Below are 17111 nucleotides of genomic sequence, written 5' to 3'. Positions count from 1 at the left end.
TGTGCATTTTTTTTCATCTGTCTAATGAAGACGGTGTAAATTATATAAATAACTTAGCAATACTGTGTTGTATGTACAAGTGATAACTGTTAGCTATTGCATATTATTATTAATAATAATAATAATAATGGACTGCATTTATATAGCGCTTTTCGAGACCCTCAAAGCGCTTCACAATTCCACTATTCATTCACTCTCACATTCACACACTGGTGGATTAGTTAGTGTGAATTATTAGTAGCCCATTGGCTGTATTATATAGTGCTTATTCTGTATGACCAGTAGTTTGCCATTATTTGAGATCTAAATCAGCTTCCTAATTATTCGTTGTTGATAGTAAATACGTTTACATGAATTATGGTCCTAATGTGCTTTGTTCTGTGGACCATTTAGGGTATTATTAACTCGCCTAAAAAGATTTAAAATATTATATTTTAACTAGTATCCAACTAAGTTAATGCCTTTCACACTAAAATGATATTATGAGCAACCCTCCCTTTAGGGATAAACAGGCTCACTACCCACTTTAATAGGTACACTTTGCAAATCTCCTTTTCATTCATTCTCCCTTAATTATTTGTAGCATGGATTCAACAAGGTGTTGGAAACATTCCCCGGAGATTTTGGTCCATATAGTCTTCCTCCCCTCATCCCAAGCTGTTTGGGACAGATGCCTGCCCCTCCCCCAGCTTGGTTCTGCTGGCAGTTTCTTCCTGTTAAGAGTGTTTTTCCTTCCCACTGTTGCCAAGTGCTCGTCCAGAGATGGTCGCTTGATTGTTGGGGTTTTCTCTGTATTATTGTAGGATCTTTACAATCCTTACAATGTAATGCACCTTGAAATGACCTCTGCTGTGATTTAGTGCTATATGAATTGAATAGAATAGAATTGAGCTGCAGATTTGTTGGCTGCATATCCGTGATGAAAACCTCCTGGTTCACTACATCCCAAAGGTGCTCTAATGGATTGAGATCTGTTAACTGTGGAGGATATTTGAGTGCAGTGAACTCAACTCAAGATTGTTCAAGAAACAAGTTTGAGAGTATTTATGACATTGTGTTCCAGCAGAAGATGGAAAGACTGTGGCCATAAAGGGATGGATTTTGGCAAGTAGGCTTTGGTGTTCATACAAGGCTCAGTTTGTACCCCAAAGTATGCCAAGAAAATATCACCAGCCTGAGTTGTTGATACAAGACGTGATGCATCCATGCTTTTGTGTTTCTTATGCCAAAAGCTACCATCCAAATGTCACAGCACAAATTGACACTCAACATACAACAGAATATTTTTCTAATTTTTATCCAATTTTTGGTGAGTCTGTGTAATTTGCAGCCTCAATTTTTTGTTCTCGGCTGACAGGAGTGACAACTGCTGTGGTCTTCTGCTGCTGTGGCCCATCTGCTTCAAGGTTCAACGTGCTGTGCTTTCAGAGATGGTCTCTCACAGACTTTAATAAGTGCTTGTTTGAGTTACTGTTACCTTCTTATCAGCTTAAAGCCATTCTATTCCGACCTCTAGCATCAGCAAACTGCAGCTCACTGGATATTTTCTTCTTCTCTGTAAACCATAGAGACGGTTGTGTGGGGGAAATCCCAGTAGATTAGCAGTTTGTGAAATACTCAGACCGTCCAGCACCAGCAACCATCCTCCCCATTCTGATGCTCACTTTGAATATATCATAACTCCATCTACATACACGTACCGTCCATGTACATCAAGCATTTGTGTACCAGAGTATGTTTTTTCCAGGTTATCAGGATGTTAATTATCTTATGCAAAAGAACTACAACTCAATGTAGCAAAACTCTCAAAACTGATGCTAAAACTACTTTCAACTACACTTAAAAACATAGCTTAATATGCTAATAGGCATGCTAATCATAGGTTAATAGCAGTAGTATATGACTGTAGTATTTCCCTGAAGGTTTTCAAAGAGCATGTCATACTTTATGAAATGTCAACTATTTCAGTGAGCAGAAACCTCAATTAAAGGTCACAGTTCAGGTGGCTTTAAGCAAAGCAGTGTACCTCCCGTGACTCAGTGCTCTAGCTAACATGGCATTTGAACGTGGTATTAAATGTGGTGTTACTGTGAGGAGAGGAGTTGTAGTATATGATCAAGGACTCCTTCTTGTCTCCAAGAGAGCTTTTTCTCTTGAATTGGCATAGTTCACTCCAATAATGCATTTTCATAGTGTCGCCGCCACGCAAAAACATCTGCTTCCTTTAACTGCTGATTTTATATTTATAATATAATTATAATAGACTTCTATAACACAGCATCTATAACAGCTATGTTTCTTGCCTTTATCTAATAAAACAAACTGACTGTCATTACTACAGTTATCACACCAGATTAAATAAAACAGAAAATAATAGACTTGGAATTCATGTTTTAATAAAGATACTTCTCTCCCTATAAGTAGATATTTACATAACACGAAAGGAAACTATGATGCTATATATTATCAGTATCCCATAATTAGAGCCCCACACAAATATAGGTTGGGCCATGTTACTGACTCCATTATGTACAATGCTCTCAGCACTTTTGCTGCAGAGGACACGTCACACCTGAACACACAGAGTTTGGTGCGTTCAAAGTAAGTCTCAAAGCAGTTTGTGAAGTACATCATTGTAACGATAGTTAAAAAAAAAAAAAAGGTCCCGTTGTTTCATTTTCCGTTATAGCTCTAACAAAGGTTATATATAGTCTCTCAGTTTCTGTCACCGTCAACCTTAAAAAGTTTTCTGCATTCATAATTCCATCAATATTAACAAGATCTCCAACACTACTAAATGCAGCTCTAAACCATGACAGAGCCTCCACCGTGTTTTACAGATGGCTGTAGACACCCACTGTTGCAGCTCTCTCCTGGCCTCCTCCATACATAATGACAATGATTTCAACCAAAACTTGTAAATTTAGAGTAATCTCTCCATCGCACCTGTTCCCACTGATTTCCAGACCAGTTATTGTGCAATTTGGCATATTTTGGCCTTTTCCCCCTGTTTTCCTTCCTTAAGAATGACTTCTTGACAGCCACCCTTCTGCATTGCCATATGTTCCTGCATGTTAACTCTGAGGAGCACTTCCAGGCATTTATCACTTAAACTTGGCTGGATGTTTAATCATGGCTACACACAATATATTGTTCCTAAACAAACTTTATTTTGGAAAAACTCATACACTATGATTTGCCAGTCTTGAGGTGTGGAAGCCAGGATTACTAGGAAGTCCTCAAACAACTTCTGACTTGACTCTGGATCAGCTGGTCTGTTTATATAATTATGGCTCTTAAACGTTTTCTTTTTTCTTTTCTCGTCCCCTTTTAAAAAAGAATTCACACCGACACTCCAGGAAGGTTTGTACACAAATATTATTTTTACTGATATCTGAAGCTGGGACTAGACAGCGTTCCATCTCAGAAGAAAAAGCACACACACCACACAGGAAAGGAAATGAGTATAGTTCATATCTGCGCCCCCCCCACAGAGGGGGTGGATCTGGGACTCATGATGAGCCACATGTCGAAATCCTACTTCCTCAGAAGCGCGCGCGGGGGTGGGGCGGTGGGGGGCACCTATTGCAGTTCTTGCTGCACCACCTAGAGGGCGACAGCAGCCATCATCATTTTAAGTCCATCCCTGTTGACTATAGGGAAGCTGTTTTTAACAATGAAAGTCCTCAGTGCACAGTTTAAGTCTGCACGTGCTTCCAGATGTTGCAGTGTCAGAGGAAGCAGACGACCTCAGCTATAGTCACAGTCACCGTCTGAATGTCTATAGCCACAGCCTGCAGCTGAGAGGAGGACTGTGAAAAATGCGAGCAAGCAAATACATTTTTAAAAACATATTTTAATGGCTTTTCCAGCGCACAAATGATCAGAACAGAATTATCCCAAAAGAGCCTTATACTATGAATCTGCATTTCTCAGATTCATAGGCTCTTCACTTCCTACCAGAAGGCCGGACTTTCCAGTATGACAATATGCACGAGAACTTCTCAAGCTTCACCTTCCAGCCAGTGATTGAGCTCTCTTAGCCAGGTCTGTCTGCTGTGCTCCTCTGGAACTTAACTCATCAGCACCCAGTTTCAAACTATCAAAAAAACCATCCAACTGGTACCAGTTTTATCCAGAAATCTTGTGGGCATTTTTACTATTATGGATAAAATGTGTGCTTACATTTGTGAGATTTTCAAATGTCACACTTGCCATTCGCAGCTGTCAGTGTATCATTAATGCTATGGATGACATCCTCTCCCTTTGGTCTAAGACTGGTTTCAGATGGTTTAAGTGGCTTTCCGGTTTCCCCAGCCTTAAATGATGTCAATAAATGTTGTTGGATTTTTGTTTTTAAGGTGAAGTATTCGTAGAACTGTAAACTGTGAACTGGACACACAACTGACATTAAACACTGGAATACAGTAAATCTATTTTTAAGCACAGGTTCTTGGTTTCAGGAGAATTTATTGGGTATAAGAGGAAAGGGTGAAGAGAGAGCAAGTGACACGGGAGCGATGCATGGGCTCTGATTGCGAAAATGACAAAATATGATTCAATGAAAAAGTGATAAAAGACTGAATAAAGACTCTGGTTACGGAGTCAACCACATTAAGCAGAATTATCGTAATGTCTCTGTCAGTGTGTGGATAAGAGGCTCCAGGTCATTTAACAATAATGTCTCTAATAGTGTTTGTGGCAGTAGCACTCATACATCTACAGATCACCAGGCTTTGCGAGTCTGCAGATTTAATATCACCATTAATGTTACTGTTTATTATTTTTCGACGAGATAATGTCTCGCTAAAATGAATAAAGTCATCAGGCAGCTGTAAGTGCAGTTTTTATTCTTTCTTTCTATTATATAAGATCGGTTGGTGGAAGTCAGTTTATTAGATGTCAGTAATACGTAAAGTAATTATAACGATGCAGGAACTAGTGAGTACTGAGCAAAAGTCCCGAGTCACCACTCATCTTTTTATATTTTGCAAACATACATAAAATTAAATTAAAACTGCTAATTTTTTCAGAGAGTCTGGGGAAGTATTGTTAGGACCACTTTCAAAATAATAGAAATGTCAGTCTCCTCTGAAGCAAAATACAAAGAAAGGATGTGTGGCTCAAAACTTTTGCCCAGTATTTACCGATAAGTTAATTTTAGGACTAGCATGATGAATAGAAATGACTGACTTTAATACAGACCCCGAAAGGAGAGCGGTCTCCTGTCTGCGTACGTGTTCTGCACGGACAACAAAAACGTTTCCGCACGGACGATTTTAACAGTTGCACTGGGTAAGAGCGTGCCATTACAACAGCATGGCGTCATGTAGTGGTAACTGAGCCGGTGATCGCTTGCAGCCTTGTTTAGTAACGAACATGTCGGGAGCGTCAGGCGGAGAGAAACGTCCTCCTCCGAACTGGATCCTGCAGCATCCCGCGGTGAGTGTGAGAGCAGCTCTGTGTGTGCAGGCAGGGAGTCTGCCAGGAACGTACTGTGAGTAATCTGTGTGTGTGTGTCAGTACCAGCAGATGAAGGACCTGCAGATTGAGGACAGCGCTCAGGTGCATGCAGCTTTTCTTGTGTACATGGATCTTACTGAGGGTGAGTTTGGCAGGGTTCTGAAACACGGGAGTCAGTTTGAGATTCCCTGTGTGGTGTATCCTGGACTCCTTACATCTCCCAGCTCTAATTCCTTTCTTACAGGAAGAAAAACATGATGTCATAACTTAGGCTCACACTCACACTGAGCTTCTTGCTCTCTGCAGTGCGGCGCTGGAAGGAGGTGTCCTGCGTGAAGAGTTCCGAGCTGCAGGTGGTTTTACTGGAAGCGAGGGAGAAGGAAGGAGCACCCACTCTGACGATCCTCCCCCTGCCCGCTCACCAGTCTGTGACTCACAAAAGGTGTTAAGACACTGGTCAAGCTCCCACACTTTTACCCTCACAGGTTACCCTGCCAAACCTCTGAATCTTACGGCTTCTTCCTTCTCTGCTGTGCAGCATACGACACGTCCTGGACAGGGGCTTTCCTGTGCTGCTGTGTGCAGTAGCAGCTGACTCCACGCTGGTCTACCAGAGGATGACGGATGGCCTGGTGACACCAGACCCTCCTGTAGGACCTTTTCAAGATATGGGACGCCGGCAGCACCGGAAGAGGCGGCAGAAGCACTGAGCAGCTGACTGAGAATGTGATGAATCGCTCAAAGATGGAAAAGAGCCCCACAGGACCCCTTCAGGGGGAGTATGTGATTGTTAGGATGACCTTGTGGCAACCTCTGGCATCGTGAAGTTCACCTCAGATGCATGTTGAGAGGTTAAGGCGAAAAGAGATAAAATTAACCTTAAGAAAAGGATGCAGAGATTAGAAGTAACATTCCTTTTTTAATGACAGTTGAGCTCCTGTTACAATATATGGAGTGGTTTGTTTTGTTTGCTGCGGTGTATGCACACTACAGAGTTGACTAGAAGCTTTCACAATGAAATCAGGGATGCCATATCTCGTTTCCATGCCTCCAAAGAAACCTTTCAATGGGGCCGGATGAGTCAGCATCCACAAAGCTTACAGCTTTGCCAGTGAGTATATGTGATAAATTACAGGAAAAGTAGTTCCTGAAAAGGTAGTTCATTACCTAGACTGTCCTGCAAATATAAAATATCCATTTTTTGTTAATTCAAGGAAAATGGTCTTTATTTGTTTGTTGTAAAACAAAAACAGACATTTCTATAGTAGATAGTAGGAAAACAGGAACTTATCTGTCGTTTAATTGTTTATCTGAAAGTTAATTACTTTGATGTGTGAATGGCAAAGCTGTAACACTTATGAAAATACAGCTAAAAGTTCATAATCTATGCACTCCTTGAATTTTCCAAAGCTGTCCAGTTGGTTAGATCGGACACTTCATTTCATTACTTTCTGGTTCATTTTGTAACTTTTCTGCATCTGTTCATGAGGGAAATGTCTCTGTTTGTGTAAAAAAAAACAAAAACAAAAACAAAAAAACAACACAAAAAGTAGACACAAGGTCATAGTGTCTCAAGTCTAATATTTTGGGGAGGTGCACGTGTCCCCCTGAAATTTACGCCTATGGTTTGTAATCCATGTCAGCACATTGGTTTTTGACAATAATCCCTTAAACACAATTATTAAGACCTACTATAAATGTCAGTGATTGTTTTATTTATTTTTTTAAAACAAATGTGCCTTATTTTGAAATAAACATCAGGTGTGAGAAAGACTAATAGTTTCAAATGTATTCTTTCTTAATTTTTTTTTAAAAAAGGACCTAAGGTAAACATTCTGTTTTATTCTTTAAAAACTTGGTGCCAACGCTGAAGTGTGATTTGAGGGATTTTATGAATGTTAAAGGTATTTTTCCACAGCAGACATTTTGGCTGGAAATGGTAAGTAAACAGGTGTTACTAACTGCAGAGCTTTTGTTAATGTTAGTAACAAAAATGGCTGCTGAGTTAGCAACTAACTCAGCTTGTCGATAAAAGTGGCAAATTGTTTCCTGCTTCAGTTTGTAGACTTTATAAGTAACAAAAAAATAGCAAAAAAATTCCTTTATTAATTTTGGAGTGCAGTGCAGAAATACCTGTATTGGTGTATATGTAGTGTGTTTGCCATTAATTAAAAAACAAGCACAAGTTGTGCTTGCAATGATTTTGAAATTGAGGCCATTAAATATTGTGTCCACCAGAGAGCACTGACGATATTGTCAGCGCAAAGAATGAAAGATGTCGACAGTGATATTAAATAAGTAATTATTGCTGCTCATCAATCTGGGAAGAGTTACAAACACTTTGATGTCCATCCTCCTCCTGTGAGAAAGATACATAATGATTTGATCTAAGCAGTAGACATCTCAGTAAACTCAGACCGTGCAATCTCAGACTCTACATCAGCCTCAGCGTGTAACAAGTTAAACTTCATGACAGTAAAGTTAGAAACAGACTGACCAAGTACAGCTTGTTTGGAAAAGTTGGCAGAAGACCTGCTCACTTTGAAAGAACATGCCAGCCCAGCTCCATCTGAACAAACACAAGACTTGGGCAACAACGTCCTCTGAACAGATGAAGCCAAAGTGGAGATATTTTTCCACACGTTGAAAACCAAACGGCATACCAGCACAGAGACCGCCTACAAACTGTCAAGCACGGTGGTGGAGGGGTGATGATTTGGGCTTATTTTGTAGCTACAGGAGCACCTTACAGCCACTGATGTGTCGACCATGAACTGCACCAAAGTATACTATAGTAAAACGTGGCCATCTCAGCGACAGCAAAAAACAGGTCACGCAGCAGTACAATGATCCCAAGCACAGCAGCAGATTTACAACAGAACGGCTGAAAAAGAAAACAATCAAGGTGTTGCAATGACCAGGTCAAAATTCAGACCTCAACCTGATTAAACCTTCATGAACTGAAGCAATGTTGTAAAGACGAGTGGATGAAAATGGTTTTACAGAGAAGTACTGATGCTCCTATATACTGCAACAACTCTCAACACTGAGTCCATCTCAAAGAGCTGTCTACAAATGATCGTATCTCCCAATTCCAGTGTTTTCACTAGTTACAGTGCACTTTTATAGTACGGTTGTATTTACTACAAGTGGTTGACATAGTAATGTGGTAATGAATACATCGCGTACAATAATTCATCATGGCTATCGCCATCAGGTTGTTTTAAAAACAACACAACAATGGGAATAAATTACTTAAATCACTTTTATTTTTCCTAGAAAACCAAAAAAACCCCAAAACAAAGAAACCGAACACAACAACATAACACCGGTGAATCAGATACATAATGAGACTTGTGTGAAGTTGTGGTGTTCACCTCTTAGGCTTATATGAATCAGACACTAGAGAGGGCTCTATCTGTAACCCATGTGTGACAGCGTGTGTGTGTGTGCGTCTTTTAATGGTGTAACATTGTTCTAATGAGGGGAAAGACTTAACTACATGAGACAAAGATTACAACACTTCAACCCTGAGCCTTATTCAACATAAATACTCTACATCAGAACAGAAACAAATATGAGCAGACAAACACTGGAGTGGCCAACATACTGTAGAAAAGAGGTCTGTACTGCGTCTTGGAATGCAGGAAGTTTCCAACCCGTTGACTTGTCGCAGAGGCTTTCAAGGATTAAACGATGCAAGGGCATTATTTTCTATTTGAGTCAGTGTCCACGAGAGCAGTGGTTGTTCCTGTTGCCGGAAATTCACACTGACAGCAGCCTGCGTCTTTCACATGTGTACAGTAAGTCTCGGTGACAGCTATTTATACTGAGAAATTCCAGCAAGGAAAGAAAAGTGTTAGATCCTCCGTTACCCTGTAATGGCTTCAAATCTCATGTCACTCTTGGGAGAACCACGGCGCTGATTTCCGTCATGATCTTTCTGGGACTTGGTCAGACGAGTGGGTAGTGGCAGGAGGGCAAAAAGAAAAAAGTGCTAGTTTCAATACTCCTTCCTTCTCGGGCGTGCACATACATCAAAGAGTCCTCTGGGACACAGTCTATCCATGATGCTGGACAGTTTCTCATACTGGGACGTGTGGATTTGTGACAACCGGGTTATGTCATATCCTCCTCTTCTGAGCAGTAATCCCGGCCCTGGATACGACACACACGCAGAGTATTCAGGTATTAGCCAGATACAACTAGTTTTACAGTTATAACATTTTGTGTAAACCGACATGTATCGTGGTGGGGCAAATGTAAAATGCACAAGGGAAGTAGAAAAAACACCCAAAATCTCACAAACTGTATTTGTGAGATTTTGGGGAGACAATAACATGATGGACCAGCTGTGGAAATGACAGAACCCTCACTTATATATGGGAAAATACCAAGGTGCCCACAGCTGGTGGCTCAGAGCTGTAGTGGTAAACACATTCACCTTACATGCAAAGATCGAGAAACACGTCCAGCCTTAGTGGTCGCAAGCTAATGCACTCCTAGGCCGGTCCCAGGGGCATCTGGTAAAGTCTGTTCCAAATTAACATGCACATTCATCCAGTGTGGCAATCCCTTGAAATACAAGGGGGGCAGCAGAAAGCACCTCTGTTAGGATGAAATCTGATTTTAAAAAATAAATAAAATCTAATAAAGTGCTTTAAAGTCACACTTTTTTTCTTTTCACCGTAAAACATCCAATTACTCTTTAGACATCAAGATGCTTTGACACTACGGTATTTTCAAAATAAAACCATGTAGTTTACATCGTTAAGAGTCACTGCTTTTCAAAATAAAAGCTCCCAGTTAGTTATGGGTATTTACCAGCATGCTTTAAGGCAGGGATGTCCAACTCCAAGCCTCAAGGGCCGGTGTCCTGCAGGTTTTAGATGTGTCCTTGATCCAACACAGCTGATTTAAATGGCTAAATTACCTCCTGAACATGTCTTGAAGTTCTCCAGAGGCCTGGTGATGAACTAATCATGTGATTTAGGTGTGTAGACCCAGGGTGAGATCTAAAACCTGCAGGACACCGGTACTTGAAGCCTGGAGGTGGACACCTCTGCTTTAAGGTATAAAAAAATGTGAAAGCCAATGCCTTTTAATTAGTTTTCTTGTTCTAGCTTTCTAGTGTTATGAGTATGAGCTGCTGTCTCCGCTCAGCTTTTTCAGCCAATTAAGTGTTTAGCAACAAACAACAAAGTTTTGGAGTAACAACAATGCCACCGCAAATTCCCTAGAGTCTGACTCAGTCACCACAAAGTTATGCTTTCAGTCTGCAAAAAAATGACTAATGCACACAACTAATCAGTTCATTTGTGCATGTGTTGACAAGGAGGAATGCTAAATTATTTTGCAGCCCCACCGTGCAAAGATAACGCAGCATTTTGTTGAAATATTTGCAGCAAGGTCTCAGTCAAACATGAATGAAAGGAAATGACTTTTTTCAGCTTAAATGGAGTCAAGCAGCGGAAATTCAGGCACGCACTTAAACGAGGCCCCTTTACATTTTGGAAAATCTTACTGAAGCAGGCGTTTATGACGACTTTCAGCTACACATTAACAGTTATTTTGGTCTCTATGAGTTTTTCCAGCAGCAGGACAGTGGGATAATCTCAAAATAAACCAGTTCTTTTGCAAAAGAGTGACGTAAATGTTCTCGTATAGGTTTTTAAAGTATTTTTGAGCTCTGTGGCACACAGTGGTATAATATTTCAGGATCTGGCAGCACAGCCAATATCCCTTTAAATAACCACACTGGGAGAATAGAGTGGACGTGACAGATTGAGATTGTTTTGCAGTATCATTATCTCGTCTGCTGTGTCCTCACTTGCTACAGATTTGCAGCACCAATAGGATTAACTTCCATTATGTTATTTAACCTGTTTTTTTTTCCTTACAAAGACACAAAAACATAAATAGATCTCCAGTAAAGGTTTGTCATTCTTTACCTTTTCAATTTTTTCATCTAACATCCGGAAGAATTCTTGCTGACTTTCCGAGGAGTGGATGCTCCTGCGAGGAGGGAAGGAGACCAGGTTAGAGGCTGACAGCATGATAGCACAAACAAAACCATTAGTCAGTCACTTACAGAATTTTTCCATTTCCATTTGATCCTGTTTCATCTCTGTGCGGAGCTTTATCAAGGAGAGCACTTACTTCCTGCAGTATCAAACACACAGATAAATGATTGAGGACAGTGAACAACACCATCAAATGCTCACCTCTGCTCTTTTATAAAGAAGCCTGAAAAACACAGAAATGCAAAACTAAATCATTTTTGAATTATGGAGTTCCCAGTGTGCTAAAATGTAAAAATGACTGACTCAACAATGATATTATTATGCACTTAAAAGCAGTAGAAGGAAACTGAAAATAAATGTTTGCTTCTGTTTTTGTTTGCATTTTTATTAATTTTATGCTATTGCTTTCAGATTTGTAACTTTCTTTTACCTACTATGGTAGCCCTGAAAGGTCAAACGCATTGACACTTAAGAAAACACCAGCAAACAGAATAAAGCGCCACCAATAACTAAATAAATATATTTCAACCCCCCAAAACATACCAGAAGCGTTCACCACTTCCACAGCTGGTCCATCTGTTCCCAGAAATACTTCCATTTTTTTGTGATTTTTATCACTTGTTTAGCTTTTACTGCAGTTTTGCTATTTCCATTGTGTTTTGTGTGCTTTGGAAGCATTTTTCTATTTGCAGATGTTTTCTTAAGTTGCTGTGCGTTTGACCTATGAGGGCCACTGTATTATACCTATTTATATATGCAGTTTTTCCTCTGTTGGCTAGATATCTCAGTTCTTGTGATCATCTGAGTGGTTAGTGTTGTGGGAACAAAGGATGACTGTAAAACTGGGTGAAAGGTTAACAAAGTGACACGTAGCCTTGTCATTTACATTACGGAGCAAAAATGCATAAAGAAAAACAGAAATAAATGTATTTTAGGGAAGCGAAAGAAAATGAAAAGGGCTACATAACTCAGAAATAAATGCATTTAAAATCATAAAAAGAATGGGAGTAATAAGGAAGTTAACATAAAAAGATAAATAGGGAGATTACTACAAAGGCAGAAGTAAATTTAAATTAAAATATCAGCTCATTCAGTTAAATGTTGATTTTCATTTATTTATTTTGTATTAAGAAATTTTCATAATGTCCACATCGCCTAAACTGTCAAATAATGAAAAAAAGTAACAAAAAACACTTTCTATCCAAAAGTATCACTTTTATATAATCGGTGCCAAGTATATATGGAAGCTCCTCTGTCCTCCTGCATTATTGGGTTACAGTAGTTCCTCATTAACATGCAAATCGATGCTGCACGGTGCTCTAAAGCCTCAGCTGAGTTTGTGTGATCCTGAGGTTCGCGTCACGACTTACCCCGAACAAACTGACTGTGTTTTTACAAGCCGCCATTAAATACTCCACTAAAGACAAAATAAAAAACACAGAGGACAAAAGAAAAACCACGCACCGTGCTTTCCTGGCCGTCCTCTCCCGCCTCTTCTCCGCTGATGTACTTGACTTTCTCCACTCCTTTCATCTTGTACTCATCTGTGACAGAGTGGGAGACAGAGGAGCACATCTCTGATTAATACGCGACAGCAGCAGCAGACAGCAGGCACGCAGAGGATGACCCACTCATGGCCGCTCCGATCACCACAATCCTCCGAGGTTAATAGTTCTCACAGTTCAGTACTTGGTAAAGTAATTACATGGTTGAATTCTCACACTCTAGACTAAATCCTCTTTTAACAATGGCTGGCAAGCTGCAAACACATGAGCTGTTAGCCTGATTCTCCTCTCCATTTTCTGCCTCACACATGGGCAGTCTCCCTCTTCTCAACCTCTCCCACGCTGCACATTTGGAAAAGAAGAAATGAAAATATAGATATGGCACATAGACTGTTACTGTTCATCTATAGAAGCAATCACATTAATTCAGATGTAAGACGATAACCTGCGTGTTACAGGTTTAATACAGCTACCTGAATACAGGTTTGACTAACTTCTTTATTTAAATTTTTTAATTTAGACTGTTACAAAAACAGATGTGACATGTTTTGTACCTTTACTTATATATACCTTAATATAACCAATACACCTTATTAGGAAAAGCTGTACACCTGCTTCTTGATGTAATTATCCAATCAGCCGGATCGTGTGGCTGCAGTGTAATACATTAGCTCATGCTGATGCAGATCACTTCACTTATTTCACAAACACTGTATTTTTGTAAGTGCCAGATGGACTGGCTTGTATTTCTGAAACGGCTGATCTTCGAGGATTTTCAACACAAGTCTTTGTTTACCCAGCATGCTTTGGAAAATTAAAAACCTATCCAATGAGCAGCTGTCCTGCACTGCGCATCCTCCATGCGCTCCAGCCTTTAATCACTCTCCATTGATGAGAGTGATTAAAGGACAATGGCCAGGCTGTGATTGAATGGCTACAGAATCTCAGATAACCAATATTTACTGTGAAAACTGCAGCAGGCACAGACACCATTACAGCTCTGTTTAATCTTGATTTCTGCTGAGTCTTCAGATTGGAGGGTCACAATTTGGTATCAACAGCATGAATCAGTGGACCAGGCCTGCCTTGTGTAAAGGCTGCTGCTGGTGGTGTAATGAAGTGGAGAATGTTTTCTTGGCGTATTTTGAGCTCCTTAAAAACCCACTCAGCCATAGTTTGGATGCCACAGCCTATCCGGGTATTGTTGCTGGCCACGTTTGCAGTGCTGTAACGGGGGGGGGGGGGGGATTCAGCAGGAGCGATGTGATGTAATCATGTCTACATGGACGAGGAGCTCAGACGAGACCTCCTGTGGAACCCAGGTCAACAAAAACTGTTATTGAGGCGCATTTACATGCAAGTGATGTAGATGCCTCTGTGACTGATTTTAACTGTGGCGTTCCTCAGGGCTCGGTCCTTAGCCCACGTCTTTTTTTAAAGGAATGCGCTTCCTCTCACCCTGATCGTTCACAGTGACATAGTCATTAACTCTGATATGCAAATGACACACAGATCTATGTCTTCCTGCTGTACAATAACCCAGCAGACTTAAAAATCTATTCATCTGCATTAATTATATCATATACTAGTTGTCTATGTTCTTTTTTTAAAGCTAACAATGGCAGCTTTGATGTGGAAAAAAATCTGCTACCTACACATGCATTTGTTTTCTTGCATTAATTATTACAAGGCTCTTTACAGTGCCATCATTTAGCGCTCACTTCACTGACTCCAGATGAGGCAGAACGGTGTTGCTCAGATCGTAACAGGAAGCAAGAAATGGGAACACATCACTCTGGAGCTGGGCTGCCTTTTCAAAGTCATACTGACTTTAAAATTTTACTTATAACTTTTAAAGCTTTAAATGGCTTTGCTCCAAAGTACATCAGAAACATATTAACCACTTATGTGCCTGAGTGTTTACTTAGATCGGTGAATGCGGCTCTCCTGGTTATTCCAAGGCCTCAACTAATAAATAAAGAACAGAGGGCTGCTGCCAAGTGTGGAACAGTCTGCTGTCTGAGATGAGAATGGAAATGTCTTAATTTTCTTTAAAACCTCTTAAAATGTTTTAATTGAAAATGTTTAATAAATGTTGTTAGCCCCCTCTAGTATGTTCATATTAGCCTTGCCTTTTTATTTCATATGTTTTTAACTAGTTCTCTGATTTTGTTTTAAACTTTTTATTTGAAGCACCTTGTGACATTGTTATATAAATGTGTTGTTGTTGTTGTTGTTGTTAAGTTATTGTTACATTATTATTGTACCAAACTGCTGTTTGTCAGTGCCACATACTAAAGTTCAGAACACATTACAATACAAACACAAGACTCCCAGTCAGGTAAACATCCTGAATCTCAGTAAATGTGGCAAAGCTTCCTCATGCTTGCTGTGTCAATAAAGGATAAACTTAAAGGTAGTTCATCTTTATTTCTTTTAAGCATTTCATTAAAAAAATGTTACTATAATAACCCTTGATGGCATGTATTTTTCACATTTTACAGATCTGTTAGTAAAATGTTGTGGCACATTCGCTGACAGTCTTATTATTATTCCTGACAGACCTAAAGTCATCTTAGAAATTACAGTATTTCCAGAAAGCACCTGAACAGGTATGTGAGAAATATGAATGTAAAGGTAATTTTTGCATAGACAGACTCACCAGACAGGAGGTCTCCGTTGCTGTAGGCTTTATTCTGCTCCTCCTCACCGTTGGGCACGGCAGACACCTGCTTGGCCGAAGTGCAGCCCATCTCCTTCTTCTCCTCAGCTGCTCTTTACCTCAGCCCTGAGCATGACAGGCACACCTGGGGTAGCGGAGGACAGTTATGAGGAAGTGACGGCCCATGATTAGATAAGCCGAAGGGATCACACAGGAGGGGGAAAACTGAAGATTTTGTCTCTGGGGATCATGATCAGTGCACAGGAAAGAAATGCAAACTAGCCTTAATGTCCCCGAACTCCAGCCATGGGAATCACTGTTTCCATAATCAATTAGTCATGAAGCGCCCCACCCTAGAATTAAAACACGCGGGCATCTTCAACTATTCTACCAGAGACAGTATAATGGATGGTTTCTCCTGGTTATGAATCACGCACACGTCGCTCTGGCAGCCACAGCGTGCGCACGGCGGTGCCAGCTGCACCGCAACAATAAGGCCATTCAGGGTGTTGGGATGCCACTGTGCCAAGCCGCCGGGTCATTTTTATTAGCGAATGGGGGCTTTCTGTGGCGCTCAGAGGATTAAAGCGACTGCGCACAAATGTTCCCATCCTCACCGTTACACCGGGCTATAGGAGCCACAGAAATATGGCTAACAGTCTGTTACACCTAATCACTTGATCGCACGCTAAGTGCTTTGCATTAGGCTCTGGAAAATACAAAGTGCTTCATCCCCTTATGTTATGAATGATCCTGCGGGGTCCAGCTGTAGGGGACTCAGCTGTTCCCGCACCCTAAACAAGCCTTCTTACGACTGGCTTTAATTTGCACATTTACACAGATAAAAATAAATAAATAAATACAATAAAAAATTTAAAAAGCGACATCTCCTCGCGACACATTTAGTTGTAGACAAGCAAATAGAGAAGAACTGCTTTTAAAGCCGCAGAATAGCCACAATCTTCTCATCCAGGGGACTTATACAAATAGGGGGGGGGGGGGACCTACGATTCCACGGCCAACAGGAAAACGACCTCAGACAGATAAAATAAAAATAAAGCAAAAAATGAGATTGTAAGTGCTGCGCTCTCGGAGCTAGATTACCTCTCTGGTGTGTCCATGCTTCTCTGTTTTTTTTTTTTTAGTTCAGGGAGACTTCAGTCTAGACGGAGAAGCCAGCCAGACCGCATCTGCATGTCTGAGCCCAGCACACACGGGCATCAGCAGTGGAGGTGCAGGCGCTCCGTCTGCCAGCTGTCTGCTGCACGCGCTGCTGGAGCTCGTGACCCCATACCCGCTCAGAGTGACCCAACAGCGCCTGCTCGGCAGGGGATACACCGGCGACTCAAAACACGGCTCATGCGGGCTTGTTTTTCAGGGGAAATACACACAAAGAAACCCAGTTAGCGTCCCAGGAACCACAGCATACCTCTACGCGACTGAAAAATGACGACTGGG

General features: G+C 40.8%; 2 protein-coding genes across 3 annotated transcripts; one reads left to right on the top strand and one right to left on the bottom strand.

Moving 5' to 3' along the window:
* Positions 1-5270: 5270 nt before the first annotated feature.
* On the top strand, positions 5271-7236 carry tsen15 (TSEN15 tRNA splicing endonuclease subunit). Of its 2 annotated transcripts, none has more exons than XM_040022222.1 (4): positions 5271-5442; positions 5530-5605; positions 5770-5905; positions 6002-7236. In XM_040022222.1, exons 1-4 carry the CDS (start codon positions 5380-5382, stop codon positions 6171-6173), a joined length of 447 nt encoding a protein of 148 aa, XP_039878156.1. In that variant the 5' UTR covers positions 5271-5379; the 3' UTR covers positions 6174-7236. The 2 variants fall into 2 exon arrangements, with proteins under 2 accessions (XP_039878156.1, XP_039878155.1); XM_040022221.1 differs by having other exon boundaries at positions 5275-5442; positions 5524-5605.
* A 1474-nt stretch (positions 7237-8710) lies between these two features.
* On the bottom strand, positions 8711-17104 carry zgc:55943 (uncharacterized protein LOC406337 homolog). The gene is made up of 6 exons (XM_040022223.1): positions 16758-17104; positions 15654-15798; positions 12951-13030; positions 11555-11625; positions 11415-11478; positions 8711-9621 (listed from the first exon to the last, which is right to left on the bottom strand). The coding sequence occupies exons 2-6, from the start codon at positions 15742-15744 to the stop codon at positions 9583-9585; spliced, it is 345 nt and encodes a 114-aa protein (XP_039878157.1). The 5' UTR covers positions 15745-15798; positions 16758-17104; the 3' UTR covers positions 8711-9582.
* Positions 17105-17111: the final 7 nt, after the last annotated feature.

This window comes from Simochromis diagramma, unplaced genomic scaffold (assembly GCF_900408965.1).
Source record: "Simochromis diagramma unplaced genomic scaffold, fSimDia1.1 OVJJ01000205.1, whole genome shotgun sequence".
Taxonomy (NCBI): Eukaryota; Metazoa; Chordata; class Actinopteri; order Cichliformes; family Cichlidae; genus Simochromis; species Simochromis diagramma.
This window is presented reverse-complemented; position numbering and strand designations above follow the sequence as displayed.